At 42.1% G+C, this 17,122-nt stretch overlaps 1 protein-coding gene across 1 annotated transcript in view; it reads right to left on the bottom strand.

The window, feature by feature from the left end:
- Positions 1 to 659: 659 nt before the first annotated feature.
- The window catches only part of FAU (FAU ubiquitin like and ribosomal protein S30 fusion), a 30,607-nt gene continuing 14,144 nt past the window's right edge, over positions 660 to 17,122 (bottom strand). The window contains exons 4-5 of the mRNA XM_033954417.1: positions 5,625 to 5,680; positions 660 to 839 (exon numbers count right to left, since the gene is read on the bottom strand). Coding sequence (XP_033810308.1) covers positions 714 to 839; positions 5,625 to 5,680 — 182 coding nt within the window. The 3' untranslated portion in view covers positions 660 to 713. The remainder of the gene's footprint in view (positions 840 to 5,624; positions 5,681 to 17,122) is intronic.

Below are 17,122 nucleotides of genomic sequence, written 5' to 3'. Positions count from 1 at the left end.
GCGCTGCAAGGGTTGTCGGGAGGCGGAGCTCGTCTCCCACGCTCTTCCGTTCTGCCTCCCCTGCAGCCGCTGGACTGGGCTGGGGCAGCTCTCGGCAACAACGGAGCTGCCCTGAAGAATATAGAAAATCAAAAGTTGGTATTGTAAGGGGTGTTGGGAGGCAGAGCTCATCTCCCAGCAACAACAGAGCTGCCCTGAAGAATGTGGAAAATCAAAAGGTGGTGCTGCAAGAGGTGTCGGGAGGTGGAGCTCGTCTCCCACGCTCTTCCTTCTGCCTCCCCCGCAGCCGCTGGGCTGGGGCAGCTCCTGGCAACAACGGAGCTGTCCTGAAGAATGTAGAAAGTCAAAAGTTGGTGCTGCAAGGGGCGGCGGGGGGGGGGGGTGGAGTGCGGCTCCCACGTTCTGACCTTCTGCCCCCCCCCCTGAAGATGATTACGGAGCTTGCAGGAATGGAACAGAAAACAGGAAAAGAACTAATGGGGATGGGGCAGGAAAATGAGTTCCTGCAGGGACAAGGAAAAATTTGTCCCCGTGTCATTCTCTACTCTGAAGTTCACTTTTATAACAGTATCAAACTGAGGTTGCATGTTCTCTCACACTCCCCCAATCCAAAAGTACTTGCTACCAAGCAATAAGTGAAACCATAATTAGACTTCACATTGTAACTGGATATTCATATCTACTTTATTGGAAATAGCAAATAGAAAGATATTTTAAGAGTTAGCATTGGGCCCCTTCTTTTTGCCAAAGGTTGGAACCACATTGACAAAGCGACGGTTGTACTGCATGCGCCGCTTGGCACGCCCTGTCTTCTTTTTCTTCTTCTCCTGCTTGGCAACCTAAAAAGTGATCAAATGACATGTCAGTGAACATCATATGGCAGGGGATTTTGGATGAAAAAATATATATATATAATTTTTTTTTTTGGGGGGGGGGATTAAGTTGGTAGGCAGTAAGGCACTTCAATAGAAAATATGAGTCATATCTCAGACATACAGTTCAAACAAGAATACTACCTGCCATAAAAATATAACAGCATATTGAGCTAAACACAGGGATCATCCAGCCTGCATCCTGTCTCCAACTGCAGCCAGTTACTAGAAGTGCCCAGCAGGTCAATTGTGTTCTTCACTTCCAGAAGTATAAGGTGGCAACCCTGAAATTACTTTGGCTATTGTTAGTGGGCATCTCCCTTATAAACTTTTTGACACTGTCCATCAGCAACAAGTCACAATGTAATTGTGCATGGACTAAAAATCTTAAAATGGTTTAAAATCCAATACTAGTTTCATGGCTTGTTCCCCTAGTCATATTTAAATGTGACCTTATCCTTTCGAGCTTACCTGTTAGTTTCCTTTCCTTGAATTCTGTTATATCAGTCCAGACACATGAGTTGTCTTACCCTGGAGACAGTTCCACATCCACTTGTGCATTTTATGTTTTTAAGTACTTATATTCCAAATCCAAAATGATTGAGTTATTTTGATATACTGAGGGTTTTTTTTTTTCCTCTGAGTGAATTGCTGAACCTTCTAAACAGGCCTCTTTATTCGGGGGGAGGGAAAAGGAAACACCCAGACATGGCTAACCAGTCTGTATCTTTACTGAAGCATGATCATAGGTCCAAAAAACCTTGTAAAATTTTTTCTTTTGCAGTCTTTTACTAACATAATACAACCCCCCCCCCCCCCCCAATACACACACACCAATTGTGTACCGGTAAATTGTGCAGCTTAAATCCATCCGAGCTGAGGAGTGGACAGACTGAATTCCTGGAATTTCCTTGGTCCAAGTGCAGATATTTGGCCATAGAAATCAAACCAGGCACAGCAAGGCGAATCTTCTGCTTGAGCTGGTCTGTTCCCCTTATGTAAAAAGCCTGGTGAAGGTGTACGAACTTCAGGAAGAAGGGAGGATCCTTATCCAGATACCCAGAGGACAAAACTGTTTGAAACCTGCATCCCGCTTCATAGGATCCAAGATGGCCGCGAGTGGCTGAATTTCGGAAGCGTCTCCTGAGTGTTCGGTAGATTTTGGAATTTATCCGATTATATTTGCTCAGCTTGTCTTGAGACCTTCATCATGCCTAAGAGGAGAGGGAGAAGTGCCGCCGAAGCCTTGCGGCGCTCTGAAAATCCTCCTTCTCTCACTATTGAACGGCTCTTGACTCGGCTTCAGAGGGAGCCGATAACTTCGGGGAATCGCCCGCAGGACTCGGCGGTACGGAGTGACACCGCTAGGATCCATGGTCTAGAAGTCACGCTGAGCCCGGAAGCAAGAGACACTCCCCCCCCCAACCGCAGCATACTAGCTCGCCACAGGTATCAGGCGCGTCCATTGAGGCAGTGCCGGTAACCCAGGAGGCTGGTTCATCAGTTAACTATGATATGGATCTATCGAAAGACTTTTTGAGTCTGGAGAGGGATACTGCGGCTGGAACATCAAGGAAAAGGGAGGCACAACAAGACTTGAAACCAACAAATTTGGGAGGTGAGACTTCTTCCTTTTTGGTTGAAAAACCCACTGAAATTACAATGGAGTCTCTCTGGGACTTAGTAGTTAAATTAGGAAACTCATTGAATCCACAAATTAAAGTATTGGAAATTAAAATTGATAAGCAGGAACAAGAACTGATTCAACTACAATCAGAAATGACCTCAGTTAAAATTATTTCTCAGAAAAATGAAAGTGAAATAGTAGGGGTTAAACAAGTACAAGAAACTGTGATTAGAGATAGTACAAATATCAGGATGAAACTGGAAATGATTAAAAATGGCCAATGAGCCAATAATCTGCGGTTCCTAAACTTCCCTAGGATTTCTTCTATGTCTCCTAGAGAAATGTTAAAAAAATATTTTTTGGAGATTTTCTCAGTTTCAGAAGAATTAATTCCACCATTCACACAAGTATTTTACTTGCCTGATAGAAAATTGGATCAGCAATTGATTGAGGGACAATAGGAATCAAAATTGGACATTACTACATTACTGGAAAGTTCAATGAAGGAATTAGTTAAACCTGCGACATTGCTGGTAACTGTTGTATTGATGCCAGATAAGAATTGGATTATGAAGATGTTCTTTAAAAACAGAACTAAAGAGTTCCTGGGTCAGAAAGTATAAATTTTTCCAGATGTTACCAAAGAGACTCAAAAACGAAGAAAGCAGTTCCTGTTATTAAAATCTGGAGTAATTTCAGTGGGAGGAAAATTCTTCCTTAGATTTCCTTGTAAATGTATTGTTCATTATGGTTCAGATAAATATGTTTTCTTTGATCCGACACACCTAACTAAATTTGTGGCGTTGAAACGTCTTGAGAAAGATGAAATAATGGAAGTAACAACAGAGATTCATGATTAGCTCCCCGTGATTTCAGCCACTTAGATTTTATTAAGTTTAAGATTATTTTGATCTTTTCGATTTTGTCACTCTATTTGAAGTCTTGGATCCAATAATTGTGGACTAGAGATTGTTTCTATAAGAAGATGTTAAGATGTTAATATCTTCTATACTGCAATTTATTTTCTTTGTCATTATCTGTTTTATTATAATCTTACTGTACAAGAAGTTATGCTTGGGAATATTGTATAAAATTATAAAAAAATAAAAAAAGAAACCTGCATCCCTGATATGGCACACCTGAAAACTAGCCTGCTGCCCAGTTGTAGGGAAAACATGGGAATTCAAAATGGCTGCTATTCCCATGTTTTCTGAGGATGAGTCACAGGTCCCCAAGACAGGAGAACAAGGTTTTAAGCTGCTGCTAGAGATACTTTTGAATTTATGAGAATTGAAAATGGGTATTGGAGCTGAAGTTGACCACTTGGGTAAGACCTTCGGCAATTTAGACTATATGGGAGGCTCTCATCTTTGCAAGTCTTTCTGGGGACACAAATACAATCATTAACGACTCACTGTAATGAAATGCTCTCTGAAACTGTACTTTTGAAGCCCAAATTTAAGAATCTGAAGAACAAAACCACCGAGTACAAGTCTAGATTAGAAACTTTGGAATCCCAGGGTCAAACATGGATAATAGACAGGTGAGAATAGTCATTTTAAATTGGAAACTTTAGAAAATGTTGTTAGAAAGAATTTCAAGTGTTGTGTAAAAGTTTTTAATGTTGTAATCTTGTACACTCGTTATAAGATTTAAAATGAATAAAGAATTAAAAAAAAAAAAAGAAGAAAATGTTGTTAGACAACAGAACTTCAGGTTAATTAATTTTCCTAAAGCTTATTCTGTTTCTGCAATTGATAAATTCAAAAGATATTTAGAAACATAGAAGCATGATGGCAGATAAAGGCCAGATGACCCATCTAATCTGCCCATCCACAGTAACCATTATCTCTCTCCGAGAGATCCCACGTGCCTATCCCCGAACCCTCTTATCATCTGATCTCCAAGATACATTATATTTTTATTTTATTTCTTCCATTTGTTAGTCGCATAACCTTGCTCTAGGCAACGTTTTATAGAGGAAGGGGTTAGATAAAGGGTAGGGAGGACTTTGGAAGGTTGGAAAGAGTAGAGAGAAGGAATAGAAGTAGAAGGGAGGAACCGTTAAACAACAGAATTCTGGGGAAATTTAAATGAAGAAATAAAACAAAGGGGTAAAAACAGGGAATAAAAATAAAAATAATTCATAAACTGGAAAAAAATTGAAAAATAAAATCAAAACAGTCTAAACAGAAGTCCAGTTTGAAATGTCCATAATTGTCCTCAGTGCCACAAGGGAGAAAGAAAAATTGCCTCTATCCAACTAGGTCTCTCTGTAGACAGCTTAGATTTGAGTAATTTTGGATATAGTTTCTCTATACATAAATTTCATAATCCATTCATATTGTTTAAGAGAATCTAAGTAATATGCACCTCTTATGAATATGGTTTTCTAGCTTCTTTTGTTCTTTTTACTTATAGCGATATTTTCATGAATTCCGATCAACTTTATATTTAAACTCACATTTATTATCTAGGGTTTATGTATACTAATTAATTAGGTTCCATGCACAAGCACTTTATATATTTAGGAATCTTTTATTTTCAAATATTTAAGGTTAGTTTTTTTAATAGTTAATCCAATAAATTGAATGATTACAATACTTATAGGATATCAAATACAACTCATTAATTAGGTTCTATGTACATGAACCTAGATGCTTTCAACTGCTCTTGAATTACCTCTTTCTCACTCAACCAAGCACTTTTAAGAAGCGATCCTATCCCTAATGTTTTATTCCTTTCCCTCCATTTCCTTTCAACCCCCCCCCTTTTTTTTTTTTCTTCTCCTTTTCTAATAATGTAACTTTACCCCTCTCCTTCCTCTTAATCATCACTCTCAAGTTTGTCCTGTCCATGTCCTTAATGTACACTTCCCTTCTCTCTAACAAAACTTTACTTTTATAAGCATAACCTTTTATCCCTATTTTAACATTTTATTGTAAACCGGCTAGATACCCGTTGATGGTCGGTTTATTAAAAATTAATAAACTTAAAACTTGAAAGGTATTGAAGTTGGAATTTGATTCTTTCTTTCTCATTCCTGTATACAATTTTTGATGCTCATCTTTTATCTCACTATTCAGAAGAAAAGCAAGATCACCGAATCAAATGCCAATACTTACTTTGGGAGTCTGACCTCTGACTTTCCCAGCACGGGCTAAAGACCCATGAACTTTACCTGGATAGAAGAAAAGGCATTGAGATGTTATCAATACAAAGATAGAAATAATAAAGGCTATTTCTCTAGCTTCTGGACAGAAAGCAAATAAACTTACCAGTAGCAGGTATTCTCCGAGGTTATCAGACATATATTCTCACATGTAGGCAATGTTATCCATGGAACCCAGTACAGACAGACACTACCAAGTGCACTGTCATTTTAATTCTTTGTGCAGTGCTCATACCACATGCGTGCCATGCCTTCCCACCTGACGATGGCTCACAGGACTATCAGTTCAGTAAAACACTAAGATGCCAACTAGGGGAGGTAGGTTGTGAGACTATATATGCCTGCTGTCCTCAGAGAATAGCTGCTACAGTAAATATCTTTGCTTTCTCTGAGAACAAGCAGGCATAATATTCTCACATGTGGGACTTCCAAGATGCCAGGATCATGACTCTGGACAAGAATAATAGATATATTTGTATAAACATGAGCTTGATGAAGAGGGTTGGAGGGAAAATTGATATTCAAGACGTAAAAAGATTATGCAGAACCGCTTGTCCAAATTGACTCTCTCTTCAGGAGTTTTGTTCCAAACAATAGTGAGGTGAAGGTATGGATTGAGGATCAAGTAGCCACCTTGCAGATATCCTCAATAAATGTAGAGCAGAAATGAACTACCAAGGCAGCCATAGCTCAGACATTGTGGGCTGTAACACAACCCTGTAGAATCAGCCAAGCCCGAATACATATGAAGGAGACAATCTGCTAGCCAAATAGAGATGGAACTTTTGGTAACAAGAACTCCAAGTTTGTTAGGGTCAAAAACCACAGAGTTGTGCATTTACATCACGTAGGTATTTAAACATCTCTTATCATATCTCTCCCTCTCCCGCCTTTCCTCCAAAGTATAGAGATTGAGATCTTTAAGTCTGTCCCCATACGCCTTGAAGACCATGCACCATTTTAATAACCTTCCTCTGGACCGACTCAATCCTTTTATATCTTTTTGAAGGTGCAGCCTTCAGAATTGTACACAATATTCTAAATGAGGCCTCACCAAAGTCTTATACAGGGGCATCAATACCTCCTTTTTCCTACTGGCCATACCTCTCCCTATGCACCCTAGTATCCTAGCTTTCGCTGTCACCTTTTCAACATGTTTGGCCACCTTAAGATCATCACATACAATCACATCCAGTTCCACTCCGTTATGCACATAGGTTCTTCACCTCTAAATTGTACCGTTCCCTCGGGTTTTTGCAGTCCAAATGCATGACCTTGTATTTCTTAGCATTAAATTTAAATGCCAAATTTCAGGCCATTCTTTAAGCTTCGCCAGATCTTTCATCATGTTATTCACACCATCCAGCATGTCTACTTTATTGCAGATTTTGGTGTAATTCACAAAGAGGCAAATCTTACCTGACAACCCTTCAGCAATATCATTTATAAAAATATTAAAAAGAATAGGCCCAAGAACAGAACCTTGAGGTACATCCCTGGTAACATCCCTTTCCTCAGAGCGATTTCCACTGATCACTACACTGTTGCCTTCCACTCAACCAGTTCTTGACCCAGCCCATCACTTTGGGACCCATCCTGAGGGCACTCAGTTTATTTATTAGACGTCTGTGTGGAACATTGTCAAAGGTTTTGCTAAAATCTTAATACAAAAGTTGAGTAATTAAATGAGTAAAATTGTTGAATGGATGAAAGAACAGGGTCTGAAACTGAATGTGGATAAAAAAGAGGTAATGCTTGTAGGGGAACCTGATCATAAATGGCCCAAGGAATTAAGTTATTAATGATGTTCTCCCAGTGTGTGAGTCAATTATTGGTTTAGGTGTAAGGTTGGATTATGGTCTATCAATGAATTTACAAGTTGCAAAGATAATTCAAGCATGTTTTGTACAAATATACTTATTGCATCGTGTAAAACCGAATTAACCTTTTGATTTCCGTACTGTTGTTCAGGCAATGGTTTTGTCAAGACTTGACAACTGCAATGCCTTGTACCTTGGAATAACCAAGACAAGGTGCAGGGCATTGCACATCGCACAAAATGCAACAGCAAGATTGATAATGGGAATATTGAAATATGATCATATTTCACCCTACCTTCATAAGAACATAGGATTTGCTGCTGCTGGGTCAGATCAGTGGTCCAACGTGCCCAGCAGTCCGCTCACATGGCGGCCCTTAGATCAAAGACCAGTGCCCTATTTGAGTCTAACCTTACCTGCATATGTCCTGGTCCAGCAGGAACTTATCTAACCTTTTCTTGAATCCCTGAAGGGTGCTTTCCCCTATAACAGCCTCTAGAAGAGCGTTCCAGATTTCTACCATTCCTTACTTTGTACGGAATCTATTCCCTTTTAAGTTTAGCAAGTGCCCTCTCGTTCTCTTCACCTTGGAGAGGGTGAACAATCTCTCTTTCTCTACTAAGTCAATTCCCTTCAATATCTTGAATGTTTTGATCATGTCCCCTCTCAATCTTCTCTTTTCAAGGGAGAAGAGGCCCAGTTTCTCTAGCCTCTCATTGTATGGCAACTCCTCCAGTCCCTTAACCATTTTTGTTGTTCTCTGGACCCTTTTGAGTAGTACTATGTCCTTTTTCATGTACCAATGTTGGATGCAGTATTCCAGGTGGGGGCGTACCATGGCCCGGTACAATGGCATGATAACCTTCTCAGATCTATTTGTGATCCCCTTCTTAATCATTCCTAGCATTATGTTTGCCCTTTTCACCACCGCCGTGCATTGCTTGGATGGTTTCATTGACTTCTCTATAAGTACTCCCAAGTCTCTTTCTTGGGGGCTTTCTCCGAGCATAGCACTGGACATCCTGTATTCGTGCATATGATTTTTGTTACCGATATGCATCAACCTGCACTTATCCACGTTGAACCTCATTTGCCATTTCGCGGCCCATTTCGAGTGTGTTTATGTCTCGTTGCAGGTCTTTGCAATCCTTCTGTGTACTCACTACTCTGAATAACTTTGTATCGTCCGCAAATTTAATCACTTCACTCGTCGTGCCAATTTCTAGATCGTTTATAAATATGTTGAGCACAGGCCCGAGCACCGAACCCTGCGGCTCTCCACTCGTGACACTTTTCCAGTCCGAGTATTGTCCATTTACCCCCTCTCCGTTTCCTATTCACCAACCAGTTTTTAATCCACGTGAGTATATCATCCTTGATTCTATGGCTCGCAATTTTTAGAAGTAGACGTTCATGCGGGACCTTGTTGAACGTCTTCTGAAAATTTAGATATATGATGTCAACTGGGTTACCCTTGTCTATCTGCCTATTTGCTCCCTCGAAGAAGTGCAGTAAGTTTGTCAAGCAAGATCTTCCTTTGCTGAAGCCGTGCTGGCTGGTCCTCATCAGTTTGTGTCCGTCAAGGTTATCAATTATGTGGTCCTTTATCAGCGCCTCTACCATCTTTCCCGGTACCGAAGTCAAACTCACTGGTCTGTAGTTTCCCGGATCTCCCCTCTAATCTTTCTTGAAGATTGGCATAACATTCGCCACTTTCCAGTCTTCCGGAATCTTTCCTGATTTGATCGACAGATTGGCTATTAGATGAAGCAGTTCAGTTATAACCCCTTTCAGTGCCTTGATTACCCTCGGGTGGATGCCGTCCAGTCCTGGGGATTTATCGTTTTTAAGCATATCAATCTGTCTGCATACCTCTTCTAGACTGACCGTCGTCCCTGTCAGTTTGCCATCTTCATTTCCTGTAACATAGTAACATAGTAACATAGTAGATGACGGCAGATAAAGACCCGAATGGTCCATCCAGTCTGCTCAACCTGATTCAATTTACATTTTTTTTTTTTTTTTTTTTCTTCTTAGCTATTTCTGGGCGAGAATCCAAAGCTGTGTATAGCCTATTGGTTTCTGGTATATTGGATATATCCTCTTCGGTTAATACAGACATAAAAAATGTGTTCTGTTTGTAGGCGATGGCTTTGTCTTCTATTAGTACTCCCTTTATTTCATGGTCATCTAATGGCCCCACTGCTTCATTCGTGGGTCGTTTCCCCTTAATATAGCGAAAGAATGGCTTAAAATTTTTTGCCTTCCTTAGTTATGATTTCCTCGTAGTTTCTTTTGGCTCCTCTTACTGCCTTATGGCACTTGTTTTGATGTTTGTGCTTTTTCCAGTTTTCGTCTGCTTTGTCCTTTTCCATTCCTTAAACGAAGTCTTCTTGTCTCTGATCGCTTCCTTCACTGCTACAGTGAGCCATGCCGGTTCCTTGTTCTTTTTTTCTTGGATCCCTTGTTGATACGCGGTATATATAGATTTTGTGCCTTGGTGACTGTCTTTAAAAAGGGACCATGCAAGCTCTAGCTTATCCTCTTCCTAATCTTCTTCCTCACCATGACTCTCATCCCTTCGTAGCTCCCTTTTCAGAAGTTCAGTGATGTGGCTGTCATTCTGGATTGATTTTTTGTTCCTGTGTCTAGGTTGAAGTGGATCATGTTGTGATGACTGTTTCCCAGCATCCCTTCTACTTCTATACCTTGTGCTGGTCCTCGTAGTCCATTTAGAATTAAGTCCAGAATTGCATTTCCTCTCGTATTTTCCTTGTTCCAGGAAGCAATCACCCTCAACATCCAGTAACTTGGTCTCCCTATTGCAGGTGGAGTTGCCTAGGTTCCAATCTATCCCCGGATAATTGAAGTCACCTATAACTGTGTTGCCTCCCTTGCATTCGTGTTTAATCTAACTGTGTTGCCTCCCTTGCATTCGTGTTTAATCTCGTCCGTCATTTCTCCATCAGTCTCTTCGGAATGCCCTGGAGGTTGGTAGTAGATACTGATCTTCGTATCCGTTCCATTTGCCCATAGAGACTCTACCTTATTGTTCGTTTCTGGTGTGTCCTCTCTGGTAGACTCAATTCCCTCTTTTGTGTATAGGGCAATACCCCCACCTTTTTGTCCTACTCTGTTTCTGCAGTATAGAGTGTATCTCGGTAATATAGTGTCCCAGACGTTGTCCTCGTTCCACCATGTTTCTGCGATGCCGATGATATCTAGGTTATGTTTTTTTGCCAAAGCTTCCAATTCCCCCATTTTATTCCTTAGGCTCCTTGCGTTTGTGTACATACACTTAAGTTTGCGGCTTGTTACTTTCTTGCACTTCCTTCCTCTTTCTGTCTCCCTCGTTCCATCCCTTTCGATCAGTTGGGATTTCTATCTTGCCTATGATCCAGTGAGTCTTCCCTGCAATCTTCTTGCATGGTATCCTCTGGGTATATCGTTTCTGTCTCTGCTGAGGTGGAGTCCATCCTTCCTATATAGCTTGCTCTTCCCACAGAACGTCGTCTAATTGCACACTAAGTGGAATCCTTCTTCCTCAAACCAGTGTCTCATCCATGCATTGACTGCTTGCAGTTTCGTCTGCCTCTTCCCGTCAGCCCTGGGTACCGCCAAGATTTCCGAGAATACTACCTTCATCGTTCTGATCTTCAGCTTCCTTCTTAGCATCCGGAACAGGTCTTTCAGTGTTTCCCTGCTGTAGTTCCTGTTGCTCACGTTATTTGTCCCAACGTGGATCACCACCACTGTATCTACCCCTTCCCCACTGTCGATGATCCTGTTGATGCGGCTCACTATATTCTCCATCTTGGCTCCTGGTAGGCAGGTCACCAGCCGATCCTTTCTTCCTCCTGCTATGTGGCTGTTGACTTGTTGGATGATGGAGTCCCCCACGACAATTGCTGTCTTCTCTTGTCTCTCTAGCCACAGGTCCGTGTCCTCTTTCCTCATCCCGGTGTTGGCTTGCACTGGACTCATCTTCCTGTGGGACAAACGATGCAGAAAACTGGGTAGCTCAACATCCTGCTTCTATCTGCTTCCATTGCTGTCTGTTTGCGGGTCTGTTGTCTGAAGTGGCTTCTCCTCATTTCCCAGGTCCTCTATTCTTCTTGTTATTCCCTATATGCCTTCTCATGCTGCGTGCGAGCTATGTCTCAGTGTTGTCTGAAGTGGCTTCTCCTTGTGTAGGAATCTGTGTAGCATCCTTGGTGTTACTGTGCATTCCCCTCTCCTAATTATATACCTGCTACCCCTGTTTCTTTTGTGTATGTCCTCTGTGTCTGCTGTGTATGTCCTTTGTGACTGCTGTGTTTATTTATCTCCTGTTTGTGTCTGTCCTGTGCCCTTGTGGTACTTGCCTGTGTAGGTGTCTTTCCCTGGTGCTTCTTCAATGCAGTGACTTATCCCTTCTTAAGGTGCTCTCGTTGGCCCCTCCCCTTTTAAGGGGGAGCTCCGGATCTGTTGTAGATGACATTGGAGGGATGGGTGGAGCTACCTCTCACCGCTGCCCCTCACTTTCTCCTGCTCACCTGCCTCCTCTTCCTGCCCCGCTCTCTGGGTACAATTACATTGGCTGCCAATAGTTTATAGAATTCAGTACAAAGCAGTAATGATCTGTCATCAGTTCTTGTATGGCGTCATACCTGAATTATTTAAGGGCAAGAGACCAACTATTTACCAAACAGACCTCTGCGTTCTGAAAGCTTAGCTTTACTAAAAACAAAAGCTAATCCAAAATATGTTGAGACTGCTGCTGTGTAGGGGTTAAACTGTGGAACTCACTTGTCAGTCAATTATGAAAATGCTGTGAAAAGGGCAGTTTTAGAAAATTACTTAAACGCAGCTATTTGTGAACACATTTTTTTAGATACCGATTCCTTATGTAAACTGTTTAGGTTTAAACGGTATAGAAATTTTTCAAACATAAATAAATCTAGCGCACCCCTTCTATCCAATTCTCTGGTCACCCAATCAAAGAAATTAAAGGAATATGTGAGTGTATACATCTGAGATCTAGAGAGCAATGCCAATTGTCTTTTTTTCCAGTAGAGGTCATCAATAATTATTTGTTTAGGTCCCAGAAGTCTAGAATAGGCTGAAGGCCTCATCTTTTTTTGTATCAGTAGAACCCCCAACCCTTCTCCTGCAAAGGAACAGGCTGTGTTGCATTTAGCTGGAGAAGGGCTGAGAGTTCTTGGTGAAGAAGGGTCTTCTGGAGGGAGTTGGAAGCAGATTCTTGGAGGTGTTCTGATCAAGCGCAAGATGTAGCCCCGAGTGACAACTTGAAGCATCCCGATCTGTTAAGAGTTAATTGCAGCCCATATTCAAGTCCAACATTGATGGGAGTTATTTGCCTCAGATAGCAAGAAGCAAGGAAATGTTGGCAATGCTCTCTAGAAAGGAAGAGTACTGTTTGGATGGAGAGCGAGGCTGTGATTTGTGTCCTTTGTTGCCTTGTACAGATTTGTTGAGTAGCAGGCCTAGGAGATGAAGATGGCTGATTGTAACACTTGGTGTTATAGTAATATGAATATCTGGATGAGATAGAATATTTTCTAGATGAAAATTGACCATTTTATCTAAACTCCAAAACTCATCTGCCACCTCTTCAATTTTATCTCCAAACAATTCATCTCCCATACAAGGAACATTCGAAAGACATTCTTGAACCAAATCAGATGGCCAAACAGTGCATTGCAATTGCCACTACAGATGTTTGGGAAAACAACATCAAATGCATCTACTAAAGTTCCTCTAGCTATATACCTTCTTGTAATGAACAAGTTCTTAGATGCAGCGAGACCCAGAAACCTGCAACAACGGTTGATACTGTTTTAGTTTGTCTGGAGGGAGGAATTCCTCAAACTCTCACAGTTGTTTAAGTAAGGATCTAAAATAGACATGTAGAATTGGTAGTTCTATTGATAAACAGATAATTAGAAAATACATTTACCAAGAGTCCATCATCCTAGCAGAAGTGTTAATATTGTGAGTGTGTGATCGTTTGAGAGCAGATTCCACAACTTAGTGAATGATGTTGAAGTTGAGTTCTCTCAAAGCCTGCACACTTGAATTCTATATATTTTTAGGAGCTACTTGGATTGACAGGGGACTCTCAGTTCTTAAATAATTTATCTTTCATGACTCTATGCAAAGGTACCTTAATACATTCGTCTGGTGGTGCCTCAAGTCAAAAAGTTCAGAGCAAGACCTCCCATTTCCTTTTTGATGGGCAAAGCCAGACTCATTTGCCTCATGATGCCAGTAAAAGATAATACTCTCTGGTGGAGACTTGCACCATTGAGGAGGAGGGAAAGGATCAGAAGTTATATCTGAATGGTTGGAGATATCCTTGTCGGAATTGTTGAAGATATCAGTCAGACTGCTTGAAGTTGTAGAGTTAGGCCTGTACCTAGATTTTTAAATGGAAGCAGAGTACCGTTCACCTCAGAAATTCAGAGACTATGCCTAAAGCAGGACAAACTTCTGGCCCACTTCTGTTGTTACAGTGTCTTATCAGTGATGCACTGAAGTGAAGTAACTGGGACTTAGGCTTCAATGCTAAAAAATGTAAAGTAATGCACCTAGGCAAAAAAAATCCACACAGAACATACACACTAAATGGTGAAACCTTGTCCAGGACCACGGTGGAACGAGATTTAGGAGTGATCGTTAGCAATGATATGAAGGCTGCCAATCATGTGGAGAAGGCTTCGTCCAAGGCAAGACAAATGATGGGCTGCATCCGTAGGGGTTTTGTCAGCAGAAAACCTGAAGTTATAATGCCACTGTACAGATCCATGGTGAGACCTCATCTCGAGTATTGTGTTCAATTCTGGAGACCACACTACCGGAAAGATGTGTTGAGAGTTGAGTCGGTTCAACGAATGGCTACCAGGATGGTCTTGGGGCTCAGGGATCTCGCGTATGAAGAAAGGTTAAAAAAACTGCGGATGTACTCACTGGAGGAGCGAAGAGGGACATGATTGAGACCTTTAAATATATCACGGGGCGAATAGAGGTGAAAGATGATATCTTCAGTCTTACAGGGCCCACGGTAACCAGAGGACACTCGCTGAAAATCAGGGGAGGGAAATTTCAAGGTGATGCTAGGAAGTACTTCTTCACCGAAAGGGTGGTTGATCATTGGAACGAGCTGCCTCAGCAGGTGATTGAGGCCAACAGCATGTCAGATTTTAAGAGAAAATGGGATATTCATGTGGGATCTATAGGGGAGTAAGAATCAGGGAGTGAGTCATTGGTATGGGCAGACTCAATGGGCTATGGCCCTTTTCTGCCGTCAATTTCTATGTTTCTATGTTCCAGCCTTATCTGGGGCACACTGGTTCTTTCAGACAACTTGGAATCCAAACATTCTGGGGGCCACCAAAAGGAACCAAGGTTATTAGAATTTTCCCTGAGGTAATGTCTAAAATATATTTCTGGAAGAGGCTCAAGTCAACAGGTTGGAACAGGAGGCGTGGAAAGCATCATCTTCCCACATACGAACTGAGTCCAAAAGATGATAAAATGAACTCCCAAGAGTACTCATGGTTCCTGGTTATCCTCCAAGACTGCCCCGGGAACTTGTGCAGCTATTTCTGATTGTGGCTCTGCATAGAGCAGGAGAGAAGAAAAATCCTGCCCTGCTTTACTGCTAGACCACCAGGGTTCAAAAGGTATGTTATGGAGGGGTCCAGGAGGCAGGAGGGAAACGGGGTGGTTAACAGTTGGCCAGAGCAGGATGCGGGAAGGATCGCTCCTGTCCCAGCTCACCATTGGCCCACCAGGGCTTAATGCAAGCAGGATGGTTAACAGTTGGCTGGGACAGGATGCAAGGAAGGATCGTTCCTGTCCCAGCTCACCACTGGACCACCATGGCATAGGAGGCTAGGTGCAGAGCTGGGCAGGAAGGGAAGGAGGGAATGAAGGCTGGGTGCCAGGCAGGGCAATTGACAATAAACCCCTTGATTTATATTTGAGTGAACCTTCCCCCCTTTTTTGTGTGAGGGGGGAGGGAGAGTTACCTCAGTTTATAATATATAATATAAACTGTAGATGCCCGAGTCATAAAAGACTGGGTATCTGGTTCAGTGCTCAATGTCAATGTTAATATGGTACTGAAGTTTTCAGGCTTTCAGTGTCACAGCAAATGTCCCAATGTTCAGGACCCAGACACTAGACGCATCAATTATGTGGGTCAGAGCTTGAAACAGTCTGATTACACCAAGAACATTGCTTAAAGCCATTTGGTACCCTCTTTGATCATATAGGGGAAAACAGCTGATGGAAAGTCAAAGGGCTCAATTGCTTGAGGAGATTGGATGTCAAACGGTTGATGCTCCCGAGGGGGGTAAAAAGGGCTTGGAGTGGCCTGAAGGCCAAAAAAAAATGAACTAGTCAGGTAAAATACTGATCACCTCCTAGGCCATTTTTGCCTCCCTGTCTTCATGTCAGTCCTTGGTACCCCTACCCGAGCCTCAAACTCCATCACCTACCGCAAAAAAATCACTAGTGAACTATTCTGGTCCCAGTTCCTCAACAAATTCCCTCCTCTTCCCACTCTCATGGACCCAGACGCATTCTGGCACAACTGGGTGACTCTTTCGGAAACCACGTACCGTGCTCTTGCCCCTCTAGCCACTAAATCCATCTCCTACTCTCACAAGGCCCCCTGGTATCTCCCATACCACAGGGAACTAAAACAGAAATGCCGAGCCCTCGAGCGAAGATGGAAAAAATCGAAATCCCCTTCAGATAGGCAATCCTGGAGAGAAAACATCAAATCCTACAACTCCATACTAAAAAAAGCTAGGAAGATCTTCTATGGAGATAAAATCTCCAGATCAAAAAACCAAAACAGTACACTCTTCCACATCTGGCGAAACCTAACTTCTAAAAACGACTCCTCCCCCTCCCCCACCCTCCCATCTCCAAATGACTTAGCCAATTTTTTCAACGAGAAGATCTCTACCATAAAGAGTTCGTTCCCCCCAGCTATCTCTTACAACTCTCTTCCTCTGAAAGACTCCGACCCTATCCCTGCTGACAGATCATGGACTACTTTCGAACCTGTATCCGAGCCCCAGATCTCTAAACTCTGCCTGAAACTTAAATCCTGCAAGTGCATCCTAGATCCTTTCCCATCCTACCTGTACGAAAACATCCCAGCGCAGGCCATCTCTTCCCTTACAAACCTTATAAACAAAGCTTTACTATCGGGCCTGTTCTCCTCAGAAATGGGCCACATTGCCTTGTCCCCTCTTCTGAAAAAAGCCGATCTTGACCCTTCCTTACCATCGAACTACCGCCCCATAGCCAACATCCCTCTTTTAACAAAACTTCTGGAAACCATAGTCGCTACCCAGTTCTCCTCTTACCTAGAGAGATTCTCCATCCTCCAACACTACCAATTCGGATTTAGGCCCAACTTCAGCACCGAGTCCCTCCTAGTTTCCCTAATCTCAAAGGTGCAACAACTACACGCCCGAAACAAATTTGCTGTTCTCCTACAGTTCGATCTCTCCGCAGCTTTCGACGTCGTGCAGCACGACATACTAATCTACCAACTTTCCGAGATAGGAATAGACTCCTTTGTCCTAAAGTGGTTCTCAAACTTCCTTCG

The sequence above is a fragment of the Geotrypetes seraphini genome, chromosome 8 (assembly GCF_902459505.1).
Source record: "Geotrypetes seraphini chromosome 8, aGeoSer1.1, whole genome shotgun sequence".
Classification (NCBI taxonomy): domain Eukaryota; kingdom Metazoa; phylum Chordata; class Amphibia; order Gymnophiona; family Dermophiidae; genus Geotrypetes; species Geotrypetes seraphini.
This window is presented reverse-complemented; position numbering and strand designations above follow the sequence as displayed.